The sequence below is a fragment of the Balaenoptera physalus genome, assembly GCF_965194825.1.
Source record: "Balaenoptera physalus genome assembly, chromosome: 20".
Classification (NCBI taxonomy): Eukaryota; Metazoa; Chordata; class Mammalia; order Artiodactyla; family Balaenopteridae; genus Balaenoptera; species Balaenoptera physalus.
In genome coordinates this window covers 61,680,543-61,706,993 of record NC_138901.1, presented here as the reverse complement: position 1 = coordinate 61,706,993, position 26,451 = coordinate 61,680,543, and the positions used below count along the sequence as shown (strand labels likewise).

Here is a 26,451-nt window from a genome sequence, read left to right as displayed (position 1 = left end):
AAATAACCAAATGGTTAGTGAGAGGGCTGCTGAGAATTACAAGCAAGATTAGCCTTTTACCCCGCATTAGCCCCAGTGAAAAACTAACCCTGTAACTATTTTTAAGCCCTAATGACGATTTCTAAGATCAACATGTTTGGTTGAATCTTATGGCCCGCCATGTTTTGTTCTGTATTTATATGGACGGTGAATTGTAAAGATTTTTATCTTCAAAAGAAATACAAGAACAAAACCCAGCAAAACATCCAGCATAGGAAGCACTGGAAAACAATCTGCTGAATGAACACATAAATGAATGAAGAATGAACACATAAATGAATGAATGAACACATAAATGAATGAAGAATGAACACATAAATGAATGAATGAACACATAAATGAATGAATGAACACATAAATGAATGAATGAAAGGAAATGAACTAGCAGTGCTTAAAGCTAATGACTAGAGGTCACAATGCAAATATGTAAAGAGAATTGGGGGCAACCTGGGATAAGAAGTTACCATGCGGGCCAGGTTTGAAAGTGGTAACCATCTCAGGATCCCAATGCTCAAAGTAGTTAATTCTAGAGCGACATTTATATATCATCCTACCCACTATACTACGTGACACAATTACATTACGAGGCCGTACACATAAAGAAGGACTTGACCGTGAGTGCTAAGCTACAGCAAAGAACAAGTTCCTTATTTCACCTGTGGGACAGAAGCCAGCCATGAGCGCCTCTCACTTTCGAACTTTGGATGCACCACCTCTGGGGGCCGGTAATAAACCACCTTCTCTCAAAATGATAAGTGGTCGCTGTTAACAACAGTAAAAAAAAAAAAAAAGACTCTAATAAGCTGATGTCTATTCATTGCCATTCTACTTATTATTTTGCTTAAATTATTAAAATTCATTTGCATTCATCAAATGATGGTGGGGTGAGATACCCCAAATGTCTCCCCCCTGGGTCTCAAAAAGAAAACAGACCAGGAATGTGGACGTAGTCTCTCTCATGGATGGTTAAGGAATCAGTGAAATGGCACGTAGCTATCATTCACGGGGATGATTCTTGCCCTCCAGGGGCTTACTGTGTATTTGGAGAGAAATTCCACATCCAGGAATTTTGCCAGTACATATTGCATTGAAATGTGGAAAAGAAGCACCCAGAAGTCATGTCCTTTGGGACATCTAAAGCTTCCTTGAGCTGGTCCCAAGGACAGGTGGAAGTGAAGACATCAAGAACAAAAGATACCCGAGTGCAGGAACATAAGACAGTGATTGAAACATTGGGCTTGGACTGAAGTTTGTTTGTTTGTTTGTGGAATGGTGAGAAATAAGGCAAGAAAGATTGGAAAGCAGGCTGGAGTGGTCCCCTTTCCACTCTGCTCAGCCCTCCACCCCTGCTTCCCCGACATCTTCCCAAAAGCCGAATCTAGAAACCTTCACAGCTTCTCAGGATGTTGAACATGACGTTCAAGCTCCCTGCCCAGGTGTCTCCCCGCTTTTCCCCAAGGACATGCTATGTCCCCTACCTTCCTTTTTCACCCTTCACCCCAGCCACGGGCAAGCAGAGTCCTCCTCCTTCTAGTACGTTCCTATGGCACTCATTCCTTCCCCAGGCTGGGCTAGCAATTCTGCTCCCCTCTTAGGACCACCACCCTCCCGGCAAATACACATATGCGCGTGTGCACACACACGAACATTAGCATAACCTTTCTCTAGCTGCTCTTATAGACTTCGAGGGGGCTGAGGATTGGGCTCTGCCTTATTCGCACTGTGGCCAAAATACATGGCTCTTAGATGAATGAAGGGTAAACGAACAAATGCCAAACAGAATTTGGATTTGATCTCAGAGGCCATGAGAAGCCACATCAAACGTGGGAGGTGAGTGGCTTCAAGACGTATCAGGAGTGGGGGAGACTGTGCTTCCCAGCAGCATATTTTAAATAGATCTGGGCTTTTAGCTGATGATAAATTCCATGAGGCTACTGAGGACTGACACAAGAAGATGTAAAGAAATTTGGAATAGGCAGAAGAGATCACTGGATATCTCCAGCGGAAAACTGTGCCGTGTGTTATCTGGAGCTAGCCTTTTTATTGCCCTCGAGATGTTTTGCAACTCTGTAAATTATAGGCAACAACATAGCAAGGCAATGTAAGTCTTGACCACAGGCATGCATATAAGTGCTTTCTGGTGGAACTTCTGTGGGTTTCCTTCTCCACCTCCCACTACGTGGAAAAAGCCAGTTTCCACCTATTTGTAATTCATCTCAATGCTCCTTTATGTCAAGGAAACTTAAGTTCTTTTGACTTCTCCTTTGGACCAATGGTAACATCTGTCTGGTTCTCATTAATATTGGGTTGGCCAAAAAGTTCATTCTGTTTTTTCTGTAACATCATAGGGGAAAACCCGAACCAACTTTTTGGCCAACCCAGTAATAAGTAAAATAAAATCCTTCACGTGATCATTAAAGAAATATAATCCTTAACATTATAACTGGATGGGAGTCCTGATTTTACCTTTTGCTTTTAGAAAATTACCCTTTAACAAAAAGGCTGGATTAGCCATGTGCTTTTTATAAGAGTGCTATCCAAAAGAAGATGTGGTGCATAACAGACAATGGACTCAGCCATAAAAAAAGTCATTTGCAGCAACATGGATGGACCTAGAGATGATCGCACTAAGTGAAGTAAGGCAGAAAGAAAGACAAATCCCATATGACATCACTAATCTGTGGAATCGGAAATATGACACAAATGAACTTATCTACGAAACAGAAACAGACTCACAGACATAGAGGACAGACTTGTGGTTGCCAAGGGGGAGGGGGTGGGGAGGGATGGGGTGGGAGTTTGGGGTTAGCAGATGCAAACTATTATATATAGGATGGATAAACAACAAGGTCCTACTGTAGAGAACAGGGAACTATATTCAATATCCTGTGATAAACCATAATGGAAAAGAATATGAAAAAGAACATATAGATATGTATAACTGAGTCACTTTGCTATATCGCAGAAATTAACACAACACTGTACATCAACTATACTTCAGTAAAATAAATTAAAAAAATAAAATAAAAGTGCTATCCACGCCAGTGGCAGTTACCCCCCAGCATCCTCTTTATATAACCCCCTCCCCAACTTAGTTCCAGAACAGTCATGCTTTCTTTTGAGCAAACAGCTTGTTTGAGTGATTTGTGTACCTGAGGTTTGTCTGTCTGTGAAGGCTGCCATGGAGCTGAGGGTCATGTCCACTGTCATTTGAGAGACATTTCTTAGGCCAGTTCCTGGCTCCATTTTATGGCCCAACTATTGATTCTCCTGTCTTACTCTCACATGTTATGTGTTTGTGGCCCTTTCGGTATCATTCAAAAGCCACCTGGAGTATGTGTTCAAGAAGGGCAGATACACAATAAATGCAGTTCCGCAGATCTGAGTGGGAAAGCGGTGTTGGGGTGAAAACGACAGAACGGCTGATTCGAAGACACGCAGATGGAAGGAAAAAAGAAAAGCTGGTAACAGGCTAGAGACGAGGAAAGACCTTCAGTTTTTAAGCAAGATGTACTGAGGGCGGGGTCCTTCTGCGTTCTGAGTTCACCCACGGAAACTGTAGCTTCCCACACAGTGTTCAGGGTGAGAATCAGAATATAAGGTCGGTGTTCATCCCAGAAATGTTATAAACAAACGAGGGTTTAGGTTTTTGTGTCCGTATGTAAGAAGCGGAAATGGAGAGAAGGTGAGCATCACCCCAGTTTCTAAGCTAGAACAGGGTTTCTGGGTCCAGGCAGGCCAGCCTGGGGTGGGGTAGGAGCCTTCCTGGGAGGCCAGCCGGAGGCCGGGGGGCCGCGAACAATGGCTGCCTCTCTCTGAGATGCTCAGCGCTGTTCTCCATTCACCCACAAAACCAAATAAAGACCTTTAAGCTGCTACTTTCCCAAATGAATCCACTTCCAAATCCGGGGCTGGGAACACGCAGCACTAAGCCCGTGAGCAAACACCAGCTAAAGGAGAGAACAAGAGACACCCTCTCGGCTGCCCCATTAGCACGTTTGGGAAATTAATCAACGCCCCAACCCCTCCAAGGACGTGGTTTCCCTGGGCTGGCTGAGTGCACATCGATTAACTTCTCACGGGGAAGCAGGTAGGATGACCAGGTAACAAAAAGAGGCGTGGAATCAACCCACTATATAAAGGTGCCCAGAGCTGATGCCCCAACCATCTTCTTTTATTCTTTTTTTTTTTTTAATGGAAGTATAGTTGATTTATAATATTATAAGTTATAGGTGTACAACATCACGATTTAGTATTTTCATAGATTATACTCCCCTTAAAGTTATTATAAAATATTGGCTAGATTCCCTGTGTGGTACAGTGTATCCTTGTAGATTATTTTATACATAGTAGCTTGTACCTCTTCATCCCCTTCTCCTATCTTGCCCCCCGCCCCCACTGGGAACCACTAGTTTGTTCTCTGTGTCTGTGAGTCTGCTTCTGTTTTGTTATATTCACTAGTTTATTTTTTAGATTCCACATATAAATGATACCGTAAGTATTTGTCTTTCTCTCTCTGACTTATTTCACTCAGCATAGCGCCCTCTAGGTCCATCCATGTTGCTGCAAATGGCAGAATTTCATTCTTCTTTATGGCTGAGTAATATTCCACTGTATATATACTGCATCTCCTTAAGCTGTCTCCATGAATCTGGAATTCTAAGAGATTTCTTTACAAGACAGGGTCTGTCCAAGGAAGGACCCCCTTTCCTGGGGCCCCGCTTCCTCTGAAGAGAGAGGGCTTTCCTCTTACTCAGAACAGAAATGGGGCTTGTTAATGATCATGACAGAATGTTACCCTCACTGACAGGCTGCAAGTCCCAGAGCTGTGCCCTCAGAGCGGGGCGCTCCCACTTTTAGGGGTTACAGAGAATTTGGGAAAAGGGCTGGGTGCTAGAGTGCACATGTGCGACGTGCATATGAGCCTCAGGACCCAGGTTCAGGGGGATTACAGACCCGCGGGGGCCGCCCACGGGCCCAGGTAGAGAGCCCCGAGATGGCTCACCAGCAATGCGCCAGACGCCAGCCAGCTGCTCGACCATCAGAAGCCCGGACGAGGTGGTGTGGTTAGGTGGTCAGTGTACTCAGCACGGTGGACACATGTTCTCCATCCACCTGTGAGGTCAGCATCACAGTTAGGACCCCCAAGCTTCGCTCACCCCCCAGTGCTTTGCCTGAACTACCTCCAAATGGGATACGCCTCTGTGTTTTAGTGACATCGATATGATGAGCTGGCATGACAGTGGTCTGCACGTGGTCCTGTAAAGCCACAAAGACACACTGCCCACTGGGATGCTCAACAGGAAAGCCAGTCTGCCTCCAGGCAAGAATGACTAGGCCTCCTTGTGATCAGAAGACGCGTCTCTCTCTTCCTTGGCCGTTACGAGGTCAACTCTAAGACCCGCGCGCGGCACTTCATCCACCAGAAAAGACTGGGGACCCAGGCTCTCCGAGGGGTGTTTGCTCCACTTTAGAGCCAGGAGAGTGAGGCTGAGGGAGGTTAGATGGAGTTGCCCCAAGGATCCAGCCACGGCAAAGCAGGGACTCGGGCTTCAGCAGGTTCAACTCCGAATGTCACGTTCATCCCGGTTCTCAGCAGTTCTAAGGACCTCCAGGATTAACACGCTCAAATACAGCAACCGTCTCCCCAGACCCATCTGACCCATCTATTATCACCTACCCCCTTTCTAAAGAGGCGTCCATCTCCCCTCTTTTTCAGGCAATAAAAAAATAAATAAATGGGGAATTATAAGGGTAAAAATTATAATGGAATAAACATAAATATATATATATAAACATATATATATGGAGAGAGAGAATAATTTAGAAAGTGAAAGCTAAATGTCTCACTGGTTCCCTGCACTTATGCCCTTTTGCCTTTATTTTAGGAGTTCATTTTTCACCCAACCCAACCGAAACAAATGATCACAAAACTGAAAATCATCAGACGAGCCTTCCCCAGGCACAGCCCTAATTCCTCTGTCACTCTTCCTATTCTGTATCGCATGCTTTAGCCCTGGTTTTTTTCAACAGTATTTGTCTCGTAAAGAAATCTCTCCAAAGTCCAGTGTCCTGCAGGAGGAAAAGCACTCGCCCTCCAATCCTAGGACCAACATCACAGACCAGGGCAGCTCTATACAGCTCGCCCAGAAGGCTTTGCTACCCACCCTGCTGGGGCCAGGGAAAGAATCAGAATTTCTCACAAGGTATTTTCAGGTATCTCGGACAGAGGAGCTGACCTGAGTCTATACCCGTTCTGCCCTCCTTCTTCCCTTTACACAAACCAGGTGTGTAGAAGGCAAAGCGAGCTGGTTCTAAATGTCCAGAGGGCAGAAGTCACGACTCAATCCATCTTTAGAAGCAGTGAGACACAAAAGCTGTGCCAGGCTGAACAATCCACTCCAACCAAGAAAAACAGGCTGATAAATTAGTCTTGGGAAGCCACCGAGCAGAGCCCCCAAGAATCAACTCAATAGGCTGCCTCCTGTTCTAGCCCATTAACTATTTGAGATTACCATCATGCGGGGAGTCGCCTGTCAGCTGGAAATTAAATTAGCCTGGCTATAAACCAGGAATGTCAAGTGGAAAATATCTGATGAGCGATCCTGGGGAAAAACTCCACCACCAAACCCCACCCCGCCAAGCAGCAGCCTTCCATCCTCCAAGCTGGGTCCTTCTGGGCAGTGTCTCTTCTGAACGATAAGAAGCACAACACAGCCAAAGGGGTGAGACTTTCCTGGTTCTGGCTTTCAGAGAAAAGCACAGTTCACTGGGGTCACTCCTAGTAAAACAGCCAAAGAGGTGGCCTCATGAGACAAAATGGTCAGAAATGTGGCATTCAGAAAGAGACGGAGTAAGAAATGTTCAGATTAGAAAGAAAGGAAGGGGGAGGGTGAAGAGAGAGGATGGGGGCAGGGGATAAACACACATGTGCACCCAGCATCCCTGGGGATGGTCTGTGCAGAGGCATACGCTCCAGTGAGGGGGCAGCAGGCCCTACCTGCACCTTCAGAACAGGTGTGTGCTTGCAAAGCTACCTTGTAATTACCAGGTTTGGCATTTGGCTGTGGCAGCCAGGCCCCGAGCAGCTTCTAAGATTGTTGGAACCCAGCATCCGAGGGGCTGTTGCTGGGCAGGTCCTCGAGCTGAGAAGTGGAATTTCTAATTACACGGCATTGGGCTCTACCCTAATGATGGGCTCCATCCAGGCAAGCAAAAAGCACCCAGCTTAGAGGATGTGGGTCCCCGAGCACATCCCAAGAGGATCCCAGCCTTTGCCTATTTTTCTGGGGGGTGGGGCATATTCTCTGATCACCAGCAAAAGCAATTCCTATTTCACACTATTCAGTGGCACTTTGTAAATCCCGCTTCCAAGTTGAGATGCTTGAGAGAGAGAGGAAAGATATATAATGAACCATACTAGTTACCCTTTGAAGTCATGATGTTAAAGGCTCACTCACCAAAGCCCTCAGTCCCCCTGACGCTGTCCCACTCGCCTTCTTTTCTCCCCTGCTGGTCCTTCCCTGCGTCCACGACACTTTTTCACATAAACCTCTTTGGCTTTTCACATGTGTTCCTTCTGCCAAGAAGACTCCCCCTTCCTCACTTGGTCTGTACACGAACTCCTATTCATCCGTCAAAACCTTGCTCTGCGTTACCTCTTCTCTGAAGCCTTTCCAGGAAAGATCCTTCCCCACTTCGACAGATTTAATCACTCCTTCCTCTGCAATATTTCTTTGCCTTGAGCATCCTTCTCTTTTTGCCTGTATCACGCACTGCACGACTGTATTTAGCCATCTCAACCCCCGACTTCACTCACGAGCTCTGTAGTCAATATGCATGGTGTAGTCCAGGCACTGTCCCCGCCCTCATTTATGGAACCCCCAACTGGCACCCCTTTACACTGAGAACACACTAAGAACACAGAGAGCTTCTTCTCTGCCCCTAACCGGCCCTCTTTCTTCGATCTCTGATCACAGTGACTTCTCACAGGGACGTGATCCCATCTCCGGGGCCCCCAGATACCCTTTCTCTTCCTTCCGGTCTCTACCCAATATCACCTCTTTAAAAAGGCCTAAAATAGCCCTTTTCTCCCATCATCCTCTCTCCCACAACTCTCCATCCCCTCTCTCTGTTTTATTTCTCTTCGTGGTTCTTATCACTGCAGGAGACCTTCTATTTTTATTAGTTTGTTTGTGTATCAGTCTCCTGCCCATCTCCCTAGTAGAATGTAAGTGTCAGGAGGGCAGGATCAGTGTTCATAAAATAGGCACTCAATAATAATCATGAAATGAATAAATCTCTGCATCCCCAGAGCCTGGCACAGAGTAGCTGCTCAATTAATTGACAAAATCAGTATGTAACTCTAAGAAGCAAAACTGACATCAGTGGCCATTGTAGTCCAGGGACACCACGAGCTGAGTGAAATCAACTGGATTCGTCCCCAATTCTCTGTCCTCGCTGCTGGTTTCCAATGGACACAATCCCCAGGGGTGTCCATAATGTCTGTTTCCCCCAGGTTGTCCTCTTGATAGGCTCCACTGAGTAGAGAAAAGACAAAGGATTTTACTATGAAGACAAAACAGCATCAAATCTAAATTAGAATGTAACTGACAAGCAACCAGCAGCTGGAAAATTCTCTACGGAGGTCACGTGCAATAAAAATAAGTGGGACTGACTAACCCAAGCACACCGCTGAACCTGAATGGTGCAGTCAGGTGGGGAGCATCTTTACCTGCAGCCCAGACCGCTGGGTCCACTAGTGCTGGGTCCACAGCTCCAGCTCCTGGGGCCCGTCCCCCAACACAGCTGGGGGCTGAGCAACCACAGAGGACGCACACCCACAGGTGCCATGCCCTTGCACTTCCCATCCCCCCCAACCAACATCTCCCAAAGACACCATCGGGGGTAAGATGAGGTGGCTTTGATCAGAGGCCTCAAAATGAATGCAAGCTTAAGTCTCGAAGAAGCTGGCACACGTTTCTCCCTGGCAAATGCTCCTTTAACAGAACACAAAAAAAGCCAAGAGCCTGTTCCGTACTTCTGTTTCCAGCTGGGACTGGAAGAAAACAACCCTAAAAATGTGAGTGACAGAACATTCCACCAGAGGGGACAGATGGGGAGAGACAGGCCCAGTGCACAGGGCCCACCCCCGCTCACACTGGCAGCCCCCTAACCGGGAGCCCTTAGCCGGGCTCTCCTGAGCTCACCCCTCGGCCTCTCGGATCTGTTTCTTCTAAACAGAAGTAGCCCCCGGATCTAAGGGAAATGCAGTTCTAAGCCGGGATGGATCAGTAAATGCCACCACTTCTATAAGCTAACATGGGAGGCTCCCAAGCTTAACTGAGTTCCTCCACGGTGAGTGATGGGACTAGAATTAAACCGCTCTGGGGATGCTGGCAACCGGGAGCCCAGCGTGCTTCTCTCAACTTGCCCCGGATTCTGAGACAGTGGCCAGGGTCAGCCCCAGGGAGTGGGGGCCACGGGCATCTTTCTCCCCTGGCTTCCTCTGCTCGCTCAGAAGTCCCCCCCCAGAGGAATGACAGGGCTCTCCCCGACCCCCAGCAGAACTAGGGACCAGAGGAGGAGGCAGGTGGCCCTGCCTGCAGGCTGTGGCCATCTGCTTCTTACCGGCATCCGGAGCCCAGCTGGGACCTGGGAAGAAGGGCTCTCTTTCCCCCAAAGCCCTGTGGGACAGTCATTCAAGTCACCCAGAGAGGCAACAGGGAAGAGGGGTGTGTGGGTTCTGTCACGAGTGAGGAGGCGTGGCCTGTCCCTTCTCCTGAGCACCATGGGGACACATGCTTGTCCTGGAATTCCAAGAGCCTCATAGAAACCATCCAGTGGGGCTGGGTGTTGATCACACCAGAAAACCATCTATACGTTTTCTTGCTTTCTCTGCCTTGGAAAGACCGAACCATTTCCTTTTCCTCAAAAATACATTCATATGATTCAAACGCATAATTCATGTCACGTCTGAATTTCTTCAGTATGGGAGGCTCTGCTGCCCCAAAAATCTTCCAGTGAGCTGAAGACCCATCCTCAACATAACATTCCACCTCCGAGCTGGCCTCCTGGGCCCTCTCCCCATGCCCCCGCATGTCCCCATCACTTGGCCAGGCCTTGCTCTGGGCCTTTCCCACAGAGCTGCTCTGCTCTGAATCCTTTTATCAGCTTTCTGGGACAATCAGCCAGCCAACTCCTATCCATACGTCAAAGCCCAGCTCAACAGTGACCTCTCCCCTTTGGGCCCCCTTCTCTCTGCTCCCATGGCATTTCTCACTTTGTTCTATATTATCTCTCACTATGGCCCCTTGAGCAAGATCGTGAGCTCCTTGAGGCGCCTGATAACGGGTTAATATCTGATTCTCCCAAGTGCTTTCATACTGCTTGGCCCATCCCAGTTGTTCCAGACTGTCTGGTGGATGAAATTAAATCACGGAGGAAGGAACGGTAGACTCCACGGTATCCCATTAGGACCGCCATCTAGACGCTCTGGTCACGACTTGGCGAGAAGGCCGCGTCGTTACTGCCTGACGTTCACAGGCCCCGTAGGAAGAGAAGGTGGGTATTAAGTGTCCTGGTAAAAGATACGTAACTTTATAGGAGAGGAAGTGTGATAAGAATGAAAAACTAGTCGAGAGTACACCATCCAGGACCCCACTCTGGTGTGAAACTGTTCACCTCCAGACCGTGGGAAACACCTTAGCCAGACACACCCCCAGACCCAGAAGCGAGGTGAGGGGGCCACACAAACAGGAGTTCGGATTTCGCCAAATACGAGGAAGGGTCCTTGCTAAGTGTGTCAGGAGATAACAAGATCGTTCGAGCAAGCAGAGTGCGTGGAGGGGAAATCCAGATTCTCCTGTAACTTAAGTTTTGTACAAACAGGTAAACTAATCCCCCACCTCTCTCTGTAAAAGGTTCCACTCATCTCCTTTCCCAGCGACACCTAATCTGAAAGTTTCCTTCGTTTCCGGTGCTGTAAAACTAAAGAACACTTTTCAAGTGTCCCCCCTTGGCCCCGACACAAAGAGGGGGAAATGCATGTTTAAAAAAAAAAAAAAAAGCGATTGGCTTTGTTTGCAGCTCAAGGCTGCCAATGTTTCTTCGCGGCCCTGCTGTAATTTCTCAGGATTCCGTGCAGGGCGAGCAGTCAGCCTGGTGTGATGATAACACGCGTACAGACCACGGGGGCGACCCTGGACCAGGCAGGGTGCAAAACAGCTTGGCCCCTTTATCCAGCATCATCAGACATCCTGCTCCATACAAACAGCACAGAGGCGAGTGCTTACCTTTGAAAAGAGACATAATAATCTTCTTGGAAAGCTGAACCGGCAATTAGCCTGCTGAGGGAGCAACGGTGGAAGCCCAGCTAAAGAAGCTCGTAGCAAGACCCAGCTTGAAATTCTCACCCATCATCCCAGGAGCAAAGGGGGTGCAGACACAATACATTTGAGGTGATGTCCCAGTGGCACAAGTATGGGATCTAACTCCCAATAAGAAGGGGCGGCTGGGACTTCCCTGGCGGTCCAGTGGTTAAGACTCTGCGCTTCCACCGCAGGGGGTGAGTATTCAATCCCTGGTCCGGGAACTAAGATCCCACATGCCGAGCGGCCAAAAAAAAAAAAAAAAAGAAGGGGAGGCCTGTTCCAAGGGGTAAAGGTGGAGAGACAGAGCCCAGGGTCAGGGGTCAAACTCTTGAACTGCAAGTGACCTTGGAGACCTGTTCTGATAACGTGCCCCACACCGGCATTCGACAAACACCCCTCCTCGGGTTATCAGTCGGCATTGAAAGAAAAGAGGATTCTGTACTCGGGGGAAATGCTAGGTTCAACACAATTAAACAGATTTGGGGGGTTTTCTTTGGTTACAGTACTTATCAGGGCCTTTAATGTGCTAACATGGAACCATTTTTTCTACATCACCTATTAATCTTTCAGAACTTTCTTCCACTGAAGAAACTTGAGACAGCGCTTCTCAAAGTGTGATCTGTGGACCACCTGCCAAGGGTCCTCGAGGAGATAAAGATAAGGCCTGAGAGTAGGCGTTTAAAGCTATTATAAGTCCTTTGGCTACAAAATCCAAGGCCCTGATCAATGAACTCACAGGGCAGGGGATAGATCAGCGTGGGTGTTGACACCAAAGAGATAAAATGACTTGCTCGAGGTCACAGAGTGTCCGTAGCAAGGAGCTGACCCTAAGGGTTGCCGACAAGAGGAGGCCACAAGGAAGTAGAGTCTGTTAAAGAACTAAAAAAAAATTGTAAATAGGAGAAACATCCATTAAAAATCATTGATGATGGTGATTCTGACTCGAAATGGCACCCAGCCAACAGAGCTCCGTGCTTCCTCTCCCAGGACCCCTACAGAGGTGTAAAATGAAAACTAAGTCAAGTCGAAAAGAGGCTAATGCCAACATCGGACGAGAATGTCCATGAGGAAATTCAATCCTGAAACAGCACACACCTGAAGGAAGGGGGGACAGGTTGTAGCCCCCCACTGTCTGGCATTGAGCTGGACCAGGCAGGTGACAAATGAGTGAAGCAGGCCAAGTGTGAGACAATAAGGAACAGTGGAAACTGTGTCCAAGGAAGAGAAGATGCCCCCGGTCAGACACAGCTGTTCTCCAGCCCCAGCCAGCTGCTGCCATGAGAAAGGCAGGCCTAGAACTGTCAGATCCCTTATCAAAAAAAGAAAATCGGGGTGGCGGGTGGGTGGCAGGGAGGAGGGATAGTTAGGGAGTTTGGGATTGACATGTACACCCTGCTATATTAAAAATCCAAGGACCTACTATAGAGCACAGGGAACTCCGCTCAATAATCTGTAATAACTTAAATGGGAAAAGAATTTTAAAAAGAACAGATACATGTATATAACTGAATCACTTTGCCGTATGCCTGAAACTAACACAACATTGTTAATCAACTATACTCCAATATAAAATACAAATTTAAAAAACCCCAGAAAATCTGCACTTGTATGTGAAATCTCCAAATCTGTCAATATTGGCAATGAATTTGCATGTTTTTAACACCTTACCAATATTCAGTCAAGGATTTCATTTATATTAAGTCCAACAATAGGCAAACTAATCCGTGGTGGTAAAAGGTAGGAGAGTGGTTATCCTTGGGACAGGGACGGTATTTGGAAGGGATCTTAGGCACGGCTCTGGGGACTCTGGAACGCCTGTTACATGGGGATGCGGGCTGTGAAACTTCATCAGGGTGCACACTTCTGATTGGTACACTTTTTTATAGGCATGTGAATAAAACTTTACTAAAATACATACATATAGGCCAGATATATAGGTAAAATAATATGGTCTGTATTTTCTTCAAATAATATAGAAAAGAGAGAATACAGCACTTCCTGGAAATGATGGAGGGAAGTCTTGGGCAAAGTAGAAATTAAGGCCACACCGAGAGGTGATTGAACCAGTGGAATTCCTACAGATGCTGCGATTTGTCTGGAGTTTCTCCCTATGTGTGGAGAGACATGTTAACCGATGCCTGAAGTTAGAGGACATCATCATAAGGACCAGCGCACACGGGGCTCCTGGCATGGGTCAGGGCTGGTGACCAGCAGGGTTGGCGAGCTATAAGGTCCGAGTTCTGGGCGAGGGTAGGAACTCAGTGGGCCAGGGCTGCTCTGGGATAAGACCTTCTCCTGCCAGCTGCTGGGGACACTACCAAAGTGGGTGTCTGCACAGCGGGGGGAGAGGGTGTTTAGGGTGTCAGATGACACAGCAGATGAAGAGACCATACAAAGTGAGTGGAGAGGGTTTCAGTATCATCTTGAGAACTAAGAATCTGAGTGTCCTGCTCATGGCAGGGTGGCTTCCAGTGACAGGCGAGAGGAGAGATGGGCTGGCAGACGAGGAGATGGAGGGAGCTGAGGTCAGAAAAGGGGCATCAAATATACAGATCCCATCGCGGGAGGAAGGGCTCCAGGGATGATGCCAGAGCCCCGGGTCGGTGCAGGGGTGATGGGCATGAAAACTACCAGCCTCAGTGCAGACATCCTTGCAACAGAGACGGGGCAGAGAGTGAGTGTAAGTTGGGACAGAAAAAGAGAGAAAAAACTATAATCTTGGGGATATTTTATATGGAAAAGTCTGTGTTTCGGGGGAGGAAAGAAACAACAAAAGACATGGCTTAAACTGGTCCAGAAGGAACATCATGTCACATTTCAGCCACGGAGAGAAGCTCCATGTTGTAGAGTTTGAAGGGCCCTCAGGGAGGCACTGGGTTCAGGAGGCTAAGCCACCTACAGATACAGCTGTATGACCTTGGCCATCTCTGTGAGCTCCCCTTTCCTCCTCTGCAGAATGCGGAAAATCACACAGGAAGTATCACTGCTAAGATGAAATGCACGCTGGCCACTGGCCTGCACACCACAGGCCTCACTCGCTAAGGCGGAGCTATCTTTTTTCCTATTACATCACCTAGAAACTGACATTCCCTCTCCTTCCTTCTTCTCCTTAGCTCTCTCTCTGGAAGGTTCCCGGAAAATAAAATACAAAATCACATTTCTTAATTTTGACTATTGAATATTTTATCACATGAACTCTCATCTCCTTAAAATGGTTTTTAGATGTATTAGTGGTTCAGCAGGACTAATGGTTGTCTTTAGCCAGTGCCGGACTTGCTTTGAGACCTCTTTGAGCCTGTAGAGTTTAGTTCACCGACTAACGGGGCACTTCAAGGACAAGTTCACATCTCTTGAACCTCCTTGGGACCTCAAGTGCTGCCCGGGAGAGCCCTTGCTAAAAGTAAGTGCTCAAACAAGGCATTTTTAGGGCAATGATACTTTCCGTATGACACTATAATGATGGATACGTGTCATTATTTATTTGTCAAAAGCCCTAAGATGGGTAACATCAGGCGTGAACCCTGATGTAAACTATGGATTTCGGACGACAGAGGTGAGCAGTGTAGGTTCATCAATGGTAACAAATGTGCGGCTCTGGGGCTTTAGGCTGAAAGCAGGGAAGCTGTGTCTGTGAGAAGCAGGACATATATGGGAACTCTGTTCAATTTTGCTTTGAATCTAAAAGTGCTCTAAAAAAATAAACTTTATATATATATTTTTTAAAATAAATTTAGTATTTATTTATTTATTTAGGCTGTGTTGGGTCTTCGTTTCTATGAGAGGGCTTCCTCTAGTTGTGGCAAGCAGGGGCCACTATTCATCGCGGTGCGCGGGGCCTCTCACTATTCGCGGCCTCTCTTGTTGCGGAGCACAGGCTCCAGACGCGCAGGCTCAGTAGTTGTGGCTCACGGGCCCAGTTGCTCCGCGGCATGTGGGATCCTCCCAGACCAGGGCTCGAACCCGTGTCCCCTGCATTGGCAGGCGGATTCTCAACCACTGCGCCACCAGGGAAGCCCAACTTTATATATTTTTAAAAGCTAAGTGCTCAACAAATCCTTGCTGGAATAGGTTAAAAAAAAAAAAAAAAAAGGTCAACGCGATTTATAAGAATGACTGACTACAGAAAAAGACTTTGGTCACCTTTCCCTTCCTCCATTAAGTATTTCAAATCAATGACAAAGTGATAGACCTCCCTACCTTGCTCTCCCACCCCTACCACACACATTTGGGCATCTATCTGTAAAAGCTCTTCGGTGGGACACGATGTTTACTTCTTTGTGTATCTGTGTTAACTGGCAGCACCAACATATACTAAGTGTCTGGAGGCTGGAAGTCAGATGGAGGGCACCAGGGACCCAAGGACCAGCACACGTGAGAGGAATGGTTGGGCTGAGCCAGGACGGGTTTCCAGCCAGAGGGGTGAGGACGGGGAGGGAGACGCCTTTCCGCTGGGGGGTGGGGCAGGCACCAGGAGTGATCTGGAGGTTACTGTTCTCTAATTGTTGGCTGGGTGTGTCGTCTCCCCCAGGGAGACTACTTTAATGAACATGGGGACCAAATCCTGCATTTCTTCAACATCTCCTGCAGCAACAAGCAATATCTTAAGTGAGCTTCCTGCCCTTTTAAGACAGGTCATCTCCTGCACCTCCGAAAAAACTTCCGTTGGACAAGGCCGCCTCATCCAAATCCACAGCAGAACTCTCAACGCCACCCCGTAAAGCCCACCCCGAGAAGAGGCATTTTCGGGCTGGGATTCTGCCTGGACAGCACTAGGGGAGGGTCAGCTGGTCAGTGCCCCCTCCCCCAAGCTGGGGGAGCAGAAAGGCGGCTTCCATGTTGCCCCGGGAGCCATGCGTTACCACGCTGGGTAGGGGCAGAGGGAAGGAGGGCGGGCGCCCAGGGAGTGCGTGTCTTCGAGGACCCTAGGGGAGCAGCGGGGACGGGCTGCGGAGGGACGGGCCCCCGGTCTCAGTCGAGCGGAGATTCAGGAATCGGAAGGGGGCTGAGAATTATTTGCTTTTCCTTTCCCTCCTCTCCGATCCGTCGGACTCTTTCCCACTTTTTCTCTTCATCCCGTCACTTAACGGATCACATTATGGGAACTAACCTATTTTGGGTTATCTATTTAATTTGCTAAATCGCATTTTGAGTACCCTTTATAGAAGTGGGTGAACTGAGGATTATATATTTCTTTCCGCAAAAGAGAAAAAGGTGAGGAGGGGGGCTAAGGGGCGGAGGGGGAGAAAGAAAAGAAACGTGCTGATTGAAAACTGACCCCACCCTCTTCCGCGCCCAAAATAAGACCCTAAAAAGACAAAGCTTCCACATCCGGCTCTGAAGAATTCATTCATTCAGACCCACATCCGACGCCACGGTTGCAGGGACGGGAGAGTCTGACTCCGTCCTCACTGCTCCACCCACAGAGGCAAACGTTCAGAGAAGAGACACAGAGATCAGCAGATAAGCCGGCCTTGGAGAGCGGCTCAGCATCCGCTCGCCTCCCGGAAAGGATGCGCAGCAGCTGGGAAGCCCGGCCTGGCCCGGGCGGGGCGCGCCCCTCTGCCCGCCCCTCTGGCGGGGCCATCGTGCAGACGGGCTGCCATTGGTCTCCTGACAGCTGCTAGGGCCAATCAGCGCGGAGCCGGGCCCGCCGGCATCACCCTCTGCGAGCGCGGGATGCCCGGCCCAGCTGCGCCCAACAGGTGAGGCGGGAGCGCGGGGCTCGGCTGGTCACGTGGTCGCGGCTGGCGACCCGCGGAGCGGAGGGGCAGCCAGGCCGCTGGCCCCGCCCCCGACACGAGGCGGCACCGCCATCTGCCTCCTCGGACCAGATGCGGGGGTCCCACGCGACCCAGGGGCCGTGCTGACTGGTCCCCGAGGCATGCCCGCTGCGGAGCATGTCCCGCGCCCTCGGGTGCGCGTCGCCCACCCTTCCAGAGCCGGGGGTCCGCGCGGACGCCCCTCTGGCTGCCAGAGAGCAGACACGTGGCCCGTCGCGCCTGCTGGGCCATGTTGGACACTTCTGTCACCAGTGCCTCCCTCCTGCCCCCATTCATTACGTCGAGTGTGCGTGAAAAATCTGCTTCTTCTACTTCTCTTAAGCCACTGTGTATGTGCGGGTTTTTTTCACTCTCCATTTGTTGCCCCAAGCTTCGTATTGCCCAGAACCATCTTTCAGCATTTTGTGGGTTTCTAAGTAAGTGTAACCCTGTTAAGTATTGTGCGGCAAAGATCTGGGGAAAAAGCAGGGATTCTGAATCATGTGCCCCCAAGTTGCTTGCTGAACGCACATGGAATCATTCACAATCTAGTCAGAGGGGTTTAAAAGTGACCCCTTGGCACAAAACAGTCTAGCTTGGGCTGAAACGCAATTTACAAAACCAGAGTCTTATTTTAACACATTTGCTATAGGTACTTAGGGACAAAAGTATTTTATGCCAAGAGTTTATCTGTTCTGTAACAAATGTATCAACTTAAAGTCACAGTGAATACGTATGTGTATACACACATACATACTTTTAAAATGCAGGTAGAAAATATAAATGCCTTGCTGGCAGTACTCTTTATACCAGCTCCCTCTCCCCAGATCTGGACTCCTAATTTTTAAAAGCAGCTCTCTTTGAGAGGCAACAAACTGCATTCCAACTTTGCTATTTTAAAATGCTTCATCCAGGACAAAATGAAGCACATTTTCTTAATGCCCCAGTAACTTAGGCTATTTTTAATATTTTTCAAGTCACAGAAATGTGTATTTAAAGGAATAATTTCAGATATAATATAAAGGAAACCAATGTCACTCTTATCTATGTACAGAGAAAATTAATGGGGGATATTATTAGCACTAGCAGTATTTTCACACAGTCTCTTGGCTGGAATGAAAATTATGTATTATCACATTAGTAGGCTAGTAATTGCTGCTCCTCACATCCTAAACTTTTCCCCAAATCTAAAATCAGAAAGAGAAAGGAACATATGCTAATACCAGTTTTATTTGATGTTAGTTTTATTTTGGTATAGTTTGAGAGGAATAGGAGAGCTCTAACAAGGTAATCTTTTAAATATATATTTTTTTAATGTTTCATGCTCTACTCCCGAATAGTTTTCAAAGATATCAGTATCTTATTTCTTTTCGGTCATGGTAAATGTTTTCATTTGAGGTAGGTAGCATATTGTACTCATTACCCTTGAAAATATGGCACATACTTGGGGAATTCATTTTGCTGGGATTCCTGACTATCTCGACAGCCTAGCACTGAAATTTCCCGTACTGTCTGAAATCACTGACTGTTAAAAGAGAGAGGTAGCACCCTATCTGGAAACTAAGTCTATTCACAGCAAAGGAAGTGCTCATTATGCTGTGCCTTTTAGAGTGGACTTTTTGTGTTTCTGTCAATCAACTTAATTTCCATGTTCATAGAATTGAGAGCATAAAGTATTGAAAAACTACTGACATAGAAAGCGGTGAGCAGGAAGCCTTGGTCACGTATTTCAGTCCTGAAGCTTTAAATAAATGCCACTTCCCTGATTCATAACACTAACCGACTGATGAATCTTTATTTTTTTTTTTTAATTCCTGGTGTGCTTTTAATTCTAAATAATTTTAGTGATTCAAAGGCTTATCTTATATAATCAGAAAACCTTATGTTCTACAATGTTTTCAACAAAAAGGTACATCAGCATAGATATTTGAAATGAGGTTTTTTGTGACATATTGATTTTTCAAACTATCTAAAAGCTTTTCTTCAGACAAAAAATAAACACACCAAACCAGAAAAAAACAGAAGCTGTGACAGCTCACTTTAAAATGGCAAGTAGTACAACTTTAGCTGGGAAAAATATCCTTTATAAATATTAGTCTATATTAAATTGTAAATTTTCAATAATCAGGCTCCATTAAAAAAGCAAAATCTAGTTTAGTAGCTTAGTCAAATTGCAGTATTCTATTTTGATATTTATTTTTTAAGACATGGGCTGCAACCTGATTTTTAGAGACCTGTTCAATAATAGCATATCATCTGGAAGATAAGTGTAATTTAATTCATGCACTTCAGCATTTTATTCACCTAAAACAAATAGGTTGCTATTTAATATTGACTATTTTATTAACTCAGAGCATCTGGGAAAACACTTATGATTAGGTTAATTTATGTTATATTTTCCCCTCAACTTGTAAAAGATTAATCAACCATTTTATGGTCTAATTTAGGTGCCTAATTGAAAACAGAGTGCAACACATGCTACACTGTCTTGCTAATAAATCTTGACAGCTTTGTAACATGATGGTTTGTATTTCAAATTGTTGCATATAAATGTAGATTTTTGATCTTCACCCAGCAGCCTGAAGTGAGCTGCATACTTGATTTAAACTCCTGGACTGAAAAAATGCAATTACTTCAAAAAGGATTATCCCCAATCAGATCTTATCTTAAATTTCCCTTAGGGAAGACTGAAACAGTCTTTGCCACCAAGTTTTTAGAAATAGAGTAGGAAAAGAGGGGAGAAATTAGTTTTCTCAGCATTTGTTAAATTTAAAATGTAGGGAAAGTTCTCTTTTGAGACAGAGATTTCATAAGTTACTGGGTTTTAGATTCTAATTCTAAAGAGCTCTATCCAAGTGTTAGTTGTAATTTTTGTAATTGTCTTCTGGTTAATAAAAACAAGTTTTCAGTCTTGATTTGAAGCACTGTACTTTTTTAAATGAATAAATTCATTCCAAGAGCTTTTGGAACATCTCATTTAACCCTGTATTCTCCCATATCTCCCAGCCTTAAAAAGGACAAATAGAAGACAATAAATTTACTCTCCGTGGGGACCCTTGCCATGTTTTCTCAGCCTTTATACTTGAGGATATTTTTGTCATTTTAATGACTCCATTGATTCTCACTGTCCTGTGCAGGCAGAGAAAGGAAACTGCCATGGTGATGTAATTATCCTCACTCTGGTTATAAACTAACTTTGGATGCCCTCACTATCCTGTTCTGGAGCTGGTCTTCTTTTAAAGTAAATGACAAAGTGAGCAACCTTCACTGAGGTCACTGGAGGTGTAATAGAAAACTCAAAAAAAACACCAAAAAACAAAAACACAAAAAAAACCCTAACAGCTCAGTTTTGAATTCATCATATATGACCAACATCATGTTCCGTCATTTAAGCAAGGGAGAATGGCCCAGAGTGACCTGTGGAGCAGGACTGCCTGGGTTGGTGTATCAGCTTTGCCACTTTCTACCTGTGAGATCCTGGGCCAGTTGCTTAACCTCTCTGGGCCTGTGCTTCTTCATCTGTAAAAGTACCTACTTCACAGGATGGTAATGAGGATTAAATCTGCTAATCCTGTAAAACTTGAAACAGTGCCTGGCACATAGGGAAAACATTCAGTAAGTGTTAGCTACCAAGATTATTAAACCAAACTCACACACACACAGCACTTTTTTTTTTCATGTGGCCACAGCATTAAAGTGTCAGCTTAGTTTGTACAACCAAAAATGGAAAGGACAGTCAAGGTGGGGAAGGAGTTTCTGCCACTGTAAAGTCTAAGGAATATTTCTATATAAAAAAATAGTAATTACACAATATTTGGCTAACTTAAATCTCAAAGTGAGCTCATTAAATTTGTGAAAATCTACCAAACTTAAGCCAAATCAAAAAGAGAAACTTATTAAAGAATGTATATACTTAATTTTAGACCATTCAGAGTTTAAATCAATGTTGAAAGCCTAAATGTACCGGGTGGGTGTTTCTCCATCTTGGTATGTGTGAGGTTCTCCTGAACCACTGGCGTCTGTTTCTCAGACACCATCACCCCCTGCAACAGAAGGTAAGGGCCCGTTTAAACGGAAGTGCTCATAAGCCACTCCGTGGGGTCCTCATAAGTACCTGCTCAGTTTGGGAGGCCTGATTCAAGAGTGAGCTGGGTGATGAACTGGAAAAGTAAACCCCGAAGAGTTTTCATCCCAGGCTAAAACAAACTCGGGTTCCAGGGCAGATGGACCGTCTGATTTTTGCAGCGGGGGAAGGCAGCGGCAAACCGCCCACCCTCTGGCCAGTGGCGGGTCAGCTCCGCGTGGCCACCACGATGGGCTCCATCCCACCGCGATCCCTCCCGTTGGGGCTGATGGGGTCTAGTTCTGCCACGTGGAAGGAACTACAATCAACTTGGGAGACTTCAAGCAAATCCGCCCAGGCCCTGGGTTACTGGTTAGGCCCGGAGCCGGGCTGTGTATCAGTCGATGAAACTTACTAACCACTCGTTCAGACATAGGCAAGATTTCATTCTCCAACCGACGACGACGCTGACCCTCGGATTCAACCATCCGTGCCCGAAGTTGTTTAACGCCTTCAAGATGTCTCTCCTGTCTCCTATTTTCTAGCTTTGAGGATTTGCTTTAACTACTTGTTTCTGAACTGCAACTCTGGCTAATTACTATTTATACTCTTCTCCAATCTGCTGCCTGATTGCACAGATGAAGCCGAGCAGTGCACCTCTGGCGAGCAGCTGGGCTGGGCCCAGCGGACAGAACTCTGGGGAGAGGGGGGAGGAGGGCGAAGGGTGTTCCCTGGACACCAGATTTTAGGAAAAGCCTTCTGGGTCAGGCTTCTTCTCCGGTGTGTCTGTTTTTCAAGTTAAAACGGCCGCCTTCAAAATAATTAAGTCCACACATTTGCCCAGACATCCAGGATATTCTAAATTAATTTAAAAGTTGTAATTAAGCAGATGGTATTGAAAAGATTCTTTTATTCTTTTTTCTTTAAAACAAAAACAAAAACAAAAACAAAAACCCACTAACCCTGCGGCCACGCCCGGCGCGGCTGGAGCAGCCCGGGATCGCAGCTTCGGGGGCGAGCCGCTGCGTTTGCAGTTCGCTCCTCCAGCCGCGCGCTCCACGGGGTCACCGCCGCGGGCCCTGGGCCTCCGGGCCCAAACAGTCCGGATCATCAGGGTAGGGAGGTGGCTCCGGAGGAGGATGCACTTCCCGCTCCCCGCAGCCCGGCCAAGCCCCAGCGCCCCCCAAGCCCAGCCGCCCCGCGGGCCGCGATGCGAGCGGCCCCGGGCGCCGGTCCCGCCCGCCCGAAGCTCCCGGGCTGCGCGCCCCACTGCAGGCGCGCGGCCAGCCTTTCCAGGGCGACTTCGTTCTTTATTCTGCGTTGTTGAGTCAATCAAAAGGAACGTGGCAGGTGGAGGGCGGCCACCTAAGAGACTGCGCGAATCTGCCTGTGGTGACTTCCACTGCCCAACCCAGGTGCTTCTAGAACCGCCCGACATTAAGGATTCAGTTCTTTTCCTGCCAGTTCCTCCCAGCCCGGCCCCCACTACGTCTGATCTCAGAAAATCCCCGGCTGCCTCAGGCCTCCGGTGGGTTCTACCTGGACGGGCGCTAGTTACAGCCTGACGTCCCGGCCCCCGGCATCGCCCTCCGAGGAGGAGGAGCGGTGGTGGCAGAAATAATGACAACAATACGATCGATGACAATAGCTGGCAATTAGAGAGGCCCCCATCTGCCAGCCAGGCACCTGACCCGCGCGTCGGAGAACCGGGCCGCCCATTGCACAGGTGAGAGCAGTGAGGCCCGCGCGACAAGCCAGCTGCCAGGGCCGGGACGTGGACCCAGGCTCGGGCTCCAGAGCCCCCATTCGCAACAACCGGTGTCGAGGGCCCGGGGACAGTGGGAAGGGTGACTGTCACGGCTGGCTAAACCTCGAGACTTGGGCAACTCCTGACAATAATAAAAACATTAGGACAAAAGGGAGAGGGAGGGCGAGGCTGGGAAGAGAGCGGTTTTAATCCGCTCGGTCAGCCCCCTTTTATCCTCCAAGCTCTCCCGGTCCCCGAAGAGGGGCTGCGGGCAGGGAATGGGGTTTGGTTCGACTCTCCCCTTTTGTTTTCCGAAGTCTCCACCCTCTTGGAGGCTAGCTGGGCCTGGAGGGGTGCCGGGGGCTCGAGGAAGTCATGTTTGCGGGGCTCGGAGATGGTGACCGCGGAGAAGGGGTGGGGACCGGTGGCCGGGCCCCTGGTTGGCGACGAGATTTCCCAAGGCCCGAGTCTGGACCGCGGGCCCACCCGCGCCTCACCGAAAACTCGAGCGACCCAACGGCTCACCCCAAAGACTGCGGGAAGCCTTGAGCAGGGGTCGTGATTATGACCCCGAGGGGCCCCTGTCCGTTTGGAACCGAACCCACAACCCAACCGGAGAACCGACTTTACAGAAGCCCCGACCTCTGGGCAACCCGCATTTCTCAATCAACGGGCCCCGAATATCCTTTGCACCCCAAAGTGTCAAGGGCCCGCGGAGACACGCCTCCCTGCCCTGGCTCTCTCAGCACCCCGGCCCGGGAGGCGGAAACGGGAGGGCCGAGTCCCGGGCGCCGCTAAGCCTTCAAAGCCGCGCGCCTCCCGCCGGCTGCAGTGCGCGCCTTTGCCCGACAGGGACCAGCACCGCTCCACGCGCCGCGCGCCCGCCGGCTCACCCTCCGGAGCCCAGGCTGCCCGGCCGCGAGCCGGTCTGACCCCCTTCGGAAAGTGAACAGACTCCCCGCGGCCCCCCCAGGCAGGCCGGCGTTGCTCTCACCCCATCCCCATCTGGGCAGCAGAAGCTGCTCTAGAAGTTGGTCTGGGGCGGAGATGGCGACCGGCGGGGCGCAGACCGTCCCGGATCCGAGAGGAAAAATAAAATGCGAGCGACGCTGGCTGGATTCGTCTGGGCCGCGGCCACAGTTAGAGGGTCGCGCGCTCCCCTGAGCACCGTCGCAGTCACTGCCCTCCTTCTTTTAGGAGAGATCGCCCGATTAATCTTAGGGCACCGTGGGCCGCTGAGCCCCCAGAGCTCCTCGAGAAGTTTCTCCGGACTGTGGCGAGAGCGGAGCCCAGCGCACCCCGTACGTACCGCGCTGCGGGCCAGCACCGCGCGGTCGTTGCTCGGCCCCTCCCGGACCCCGGTGGTCCGAAGCTGTACCCTTGTCACTTCCACCAACACATGCCACGTCTCCCTCCTCTCCCCGTCGGGATCGCGGCTGGCGCCCCAGGCCCCAGCCCTGGCCCTGCCGGGGAAACTCACCGGTACCAGGCGAGGCCCTTGTCGTAGCTGCGGTCGAAGAAGTGGGGCTCGGCGCCCACGGCGCGCACGTCGGGGTGCACGCGCAGGAACTCGAGCAGCGCCCGCGTGCCGCCCTTCTTCACGCCGATGATGATGGCCTGCGGCAGCTGTTTGCTGCCGGACCCGCTGAAGAAGCTAGAGATGGGGCTGGGGGAGTCCGGCGCCTCGGGACTCTGCTCTTCCTGGCTCGTGGCGCCCTCGGCCGTCTCCCCGCCAGGAGCCAACTGGGTGGCTGGCGCCGCCGGGAACGGCAGCCTCGAGGGAGGTCCGTCGCGACCTGAGGCCAGGGCCGGCGGGGCGTGGGCGGCGCGGGACCCCGAGCCCAGCAGCAGCAGCCCGGGCGCGGCGGCGCACGAGCCGGCGCACGAGTACAGGAACATGTAGAGCCAGATGCAGAGCATGGCGAAGAGCAGCGCGAGCTTCCTTCTCACCGGTGGCGGGGGCGGCGGCGGCTGCGGCAGAAGCCGGCCGGGGACATCGAGGCAGGATCGGCTGCCGCTCAGGCGCTGCCCCATGCGCTGCCCGCGGGCGCGGCGAGGGGCATGGCTCAGCACATGGCGCGGGTCCCGCCGGAGCCGTGAGCGCGGAGAGAGTTCCCTGGACGCCGAGTGGTTCGGCTTATTGCCCCCGCGCGCCCGCGGCCGCCGCTGCTGCTGCTGCTCTTCCCCAGGTGGCGGCGGCAGCTGTAGCGGCGGCGGCTTTTGACATGCTGCCCGGAGGAGCCGCAACTGGAGCGAAAGTCGGGTGGCGGCAACTGCTGGTCGGGGGCTGCGACGCCGCGCTCGGGGCCAGCAGAGCGCCGCACTCCCGCGCCCGGGCCCCTCCAAACGGTGCGCGCTGCACGGCCGCTCGCCGGGGCTGCCTCCCCGCGGTCCTGCGAACCGAGCCTTGACTGCAGCCCCGGCACTTCCCCGCGGAGGCTGCAAAGTAGAACTGCGCAGGAAGAGAGCCGGGGACCCCGGCAGAGTGGGCGGGCCAGGCCACCGGGAGTGACGGGTCGCTCCACCTACCAGAAACACGGAGCACCATGCAAATCCAGCCGCTCCGCTGAGGGTTCGACAGCCAACCGGCTCACGGAACGTGGGGGTGTGGAAAGGGTTTGGGGCGGTGGAGAGCAGTCGGGGGTTGCTATTGGCTGAGAGACAAGAGGCGGGCTCCGAGAGGCGGAGCCAGGGGCTGGTGACAGGAGCAGCTGGAAGGAAGGACGCTGGAGAGACCTAGCGCTGCGCCCCGGCTTCCGCGCGCACTTCCGCACTTGCTCCCCAGGAGCCAGCCTTGGCTGCAGTTGTCCATGTGCGGGGACGCAAGTCCCCATCCAGATGTTTCGTGGGCGGAATCGTGGTGTGTGCGTGTGTTAGAAATAGGGAGGGGAGTGGAGGAGCGAGAGTCAGGCCGGAGATGCCCGCCCACCCCACGCCGGGATTCGGAGGGGGGACCCTTCCGGGACTGGCACCGGTTTAGGAAGTTTAAGTGGAAATCGCTGTCAAACTTTTTTTTTTTTTTTAAGTCTTTGCTTCTTATTCTTTGCCAGGAGTTGATCTCTCTCCAGCTGCCGGTTAACTGGGGTCGGTGTAAACCATCCTCAGGAAAAATTCTTCCCTCGCTTCCCAAAGTGCCGAGGAAAGAAAAGTCGGGAGAAAAAAGGGAGAAATTAACAGAGAGTTAAAGGCTGGGGGAAATTTTCCTGGTCGAAAAGTGAGTGTGAAAGTCACGTGTAGAAAGTTTTGTCCGGATATGAGGCTGTTGAGGACGTTAGGTGAAGAAAGTGTTCTCCCTTCCCATGAATAAATATCAAAGCCAACATTCGCCCTCATTTAGGAGACGGTTCGGTTTGCTGACCTGTTACACGAATTATTAGGTGTTGTTTTTTTTACCACCGATGTTTTTTTCTAAGTCAAACGTCAACTCGGAGCAAATCGATCCCTGAGTTGCACTTCAAGTCCACTCCAAGC

At 49.6% G+C, this 26,451-nt stretch overlaps 1 protein-coding gene across 4 annotated transcripts in view; it reads right to left on the bottom strand.

Annotated features, from left to right (window-relative positions):
• LOC309650253 (heparan sulfate glucosamine 3-O-sulfotransferase 3B1) overlaps positions 1-26,046 on the bottom strand; it is a 40,256-nt gene extending 14,210 nt beyond the window's left edge. The window contains exons 1-3 of one of the 4 annotated variants that reach the window (XM_082441427.1): positions 8,423-8,558; positions 5,045-5,154; positions 696-801 (exon numbers count right to left, since the gene is read on the bottom strand). In XM_082441427.1, coding sequence (XP_082297553.1) covers positions 696-801; positions 5,045-5,081 — 143 coding nt within the window. In that variant the 5' untranslated portion in view covers positions 5,082-5,154; positions 8,423-8,558. Of the gene's footprint in view, positions 1-695; positions 802-5,044; positions 5,155-8,422; positions 8,580-24,460 lie in introns of those variants that run through there. The other 3 variants (XM_082441425.1, XM_082441426.1, XM_082441428.1) reach the window with 3 other exon arrangements.
• Positions 26,047-26,451: the final 405 nt, after the last annotated feature.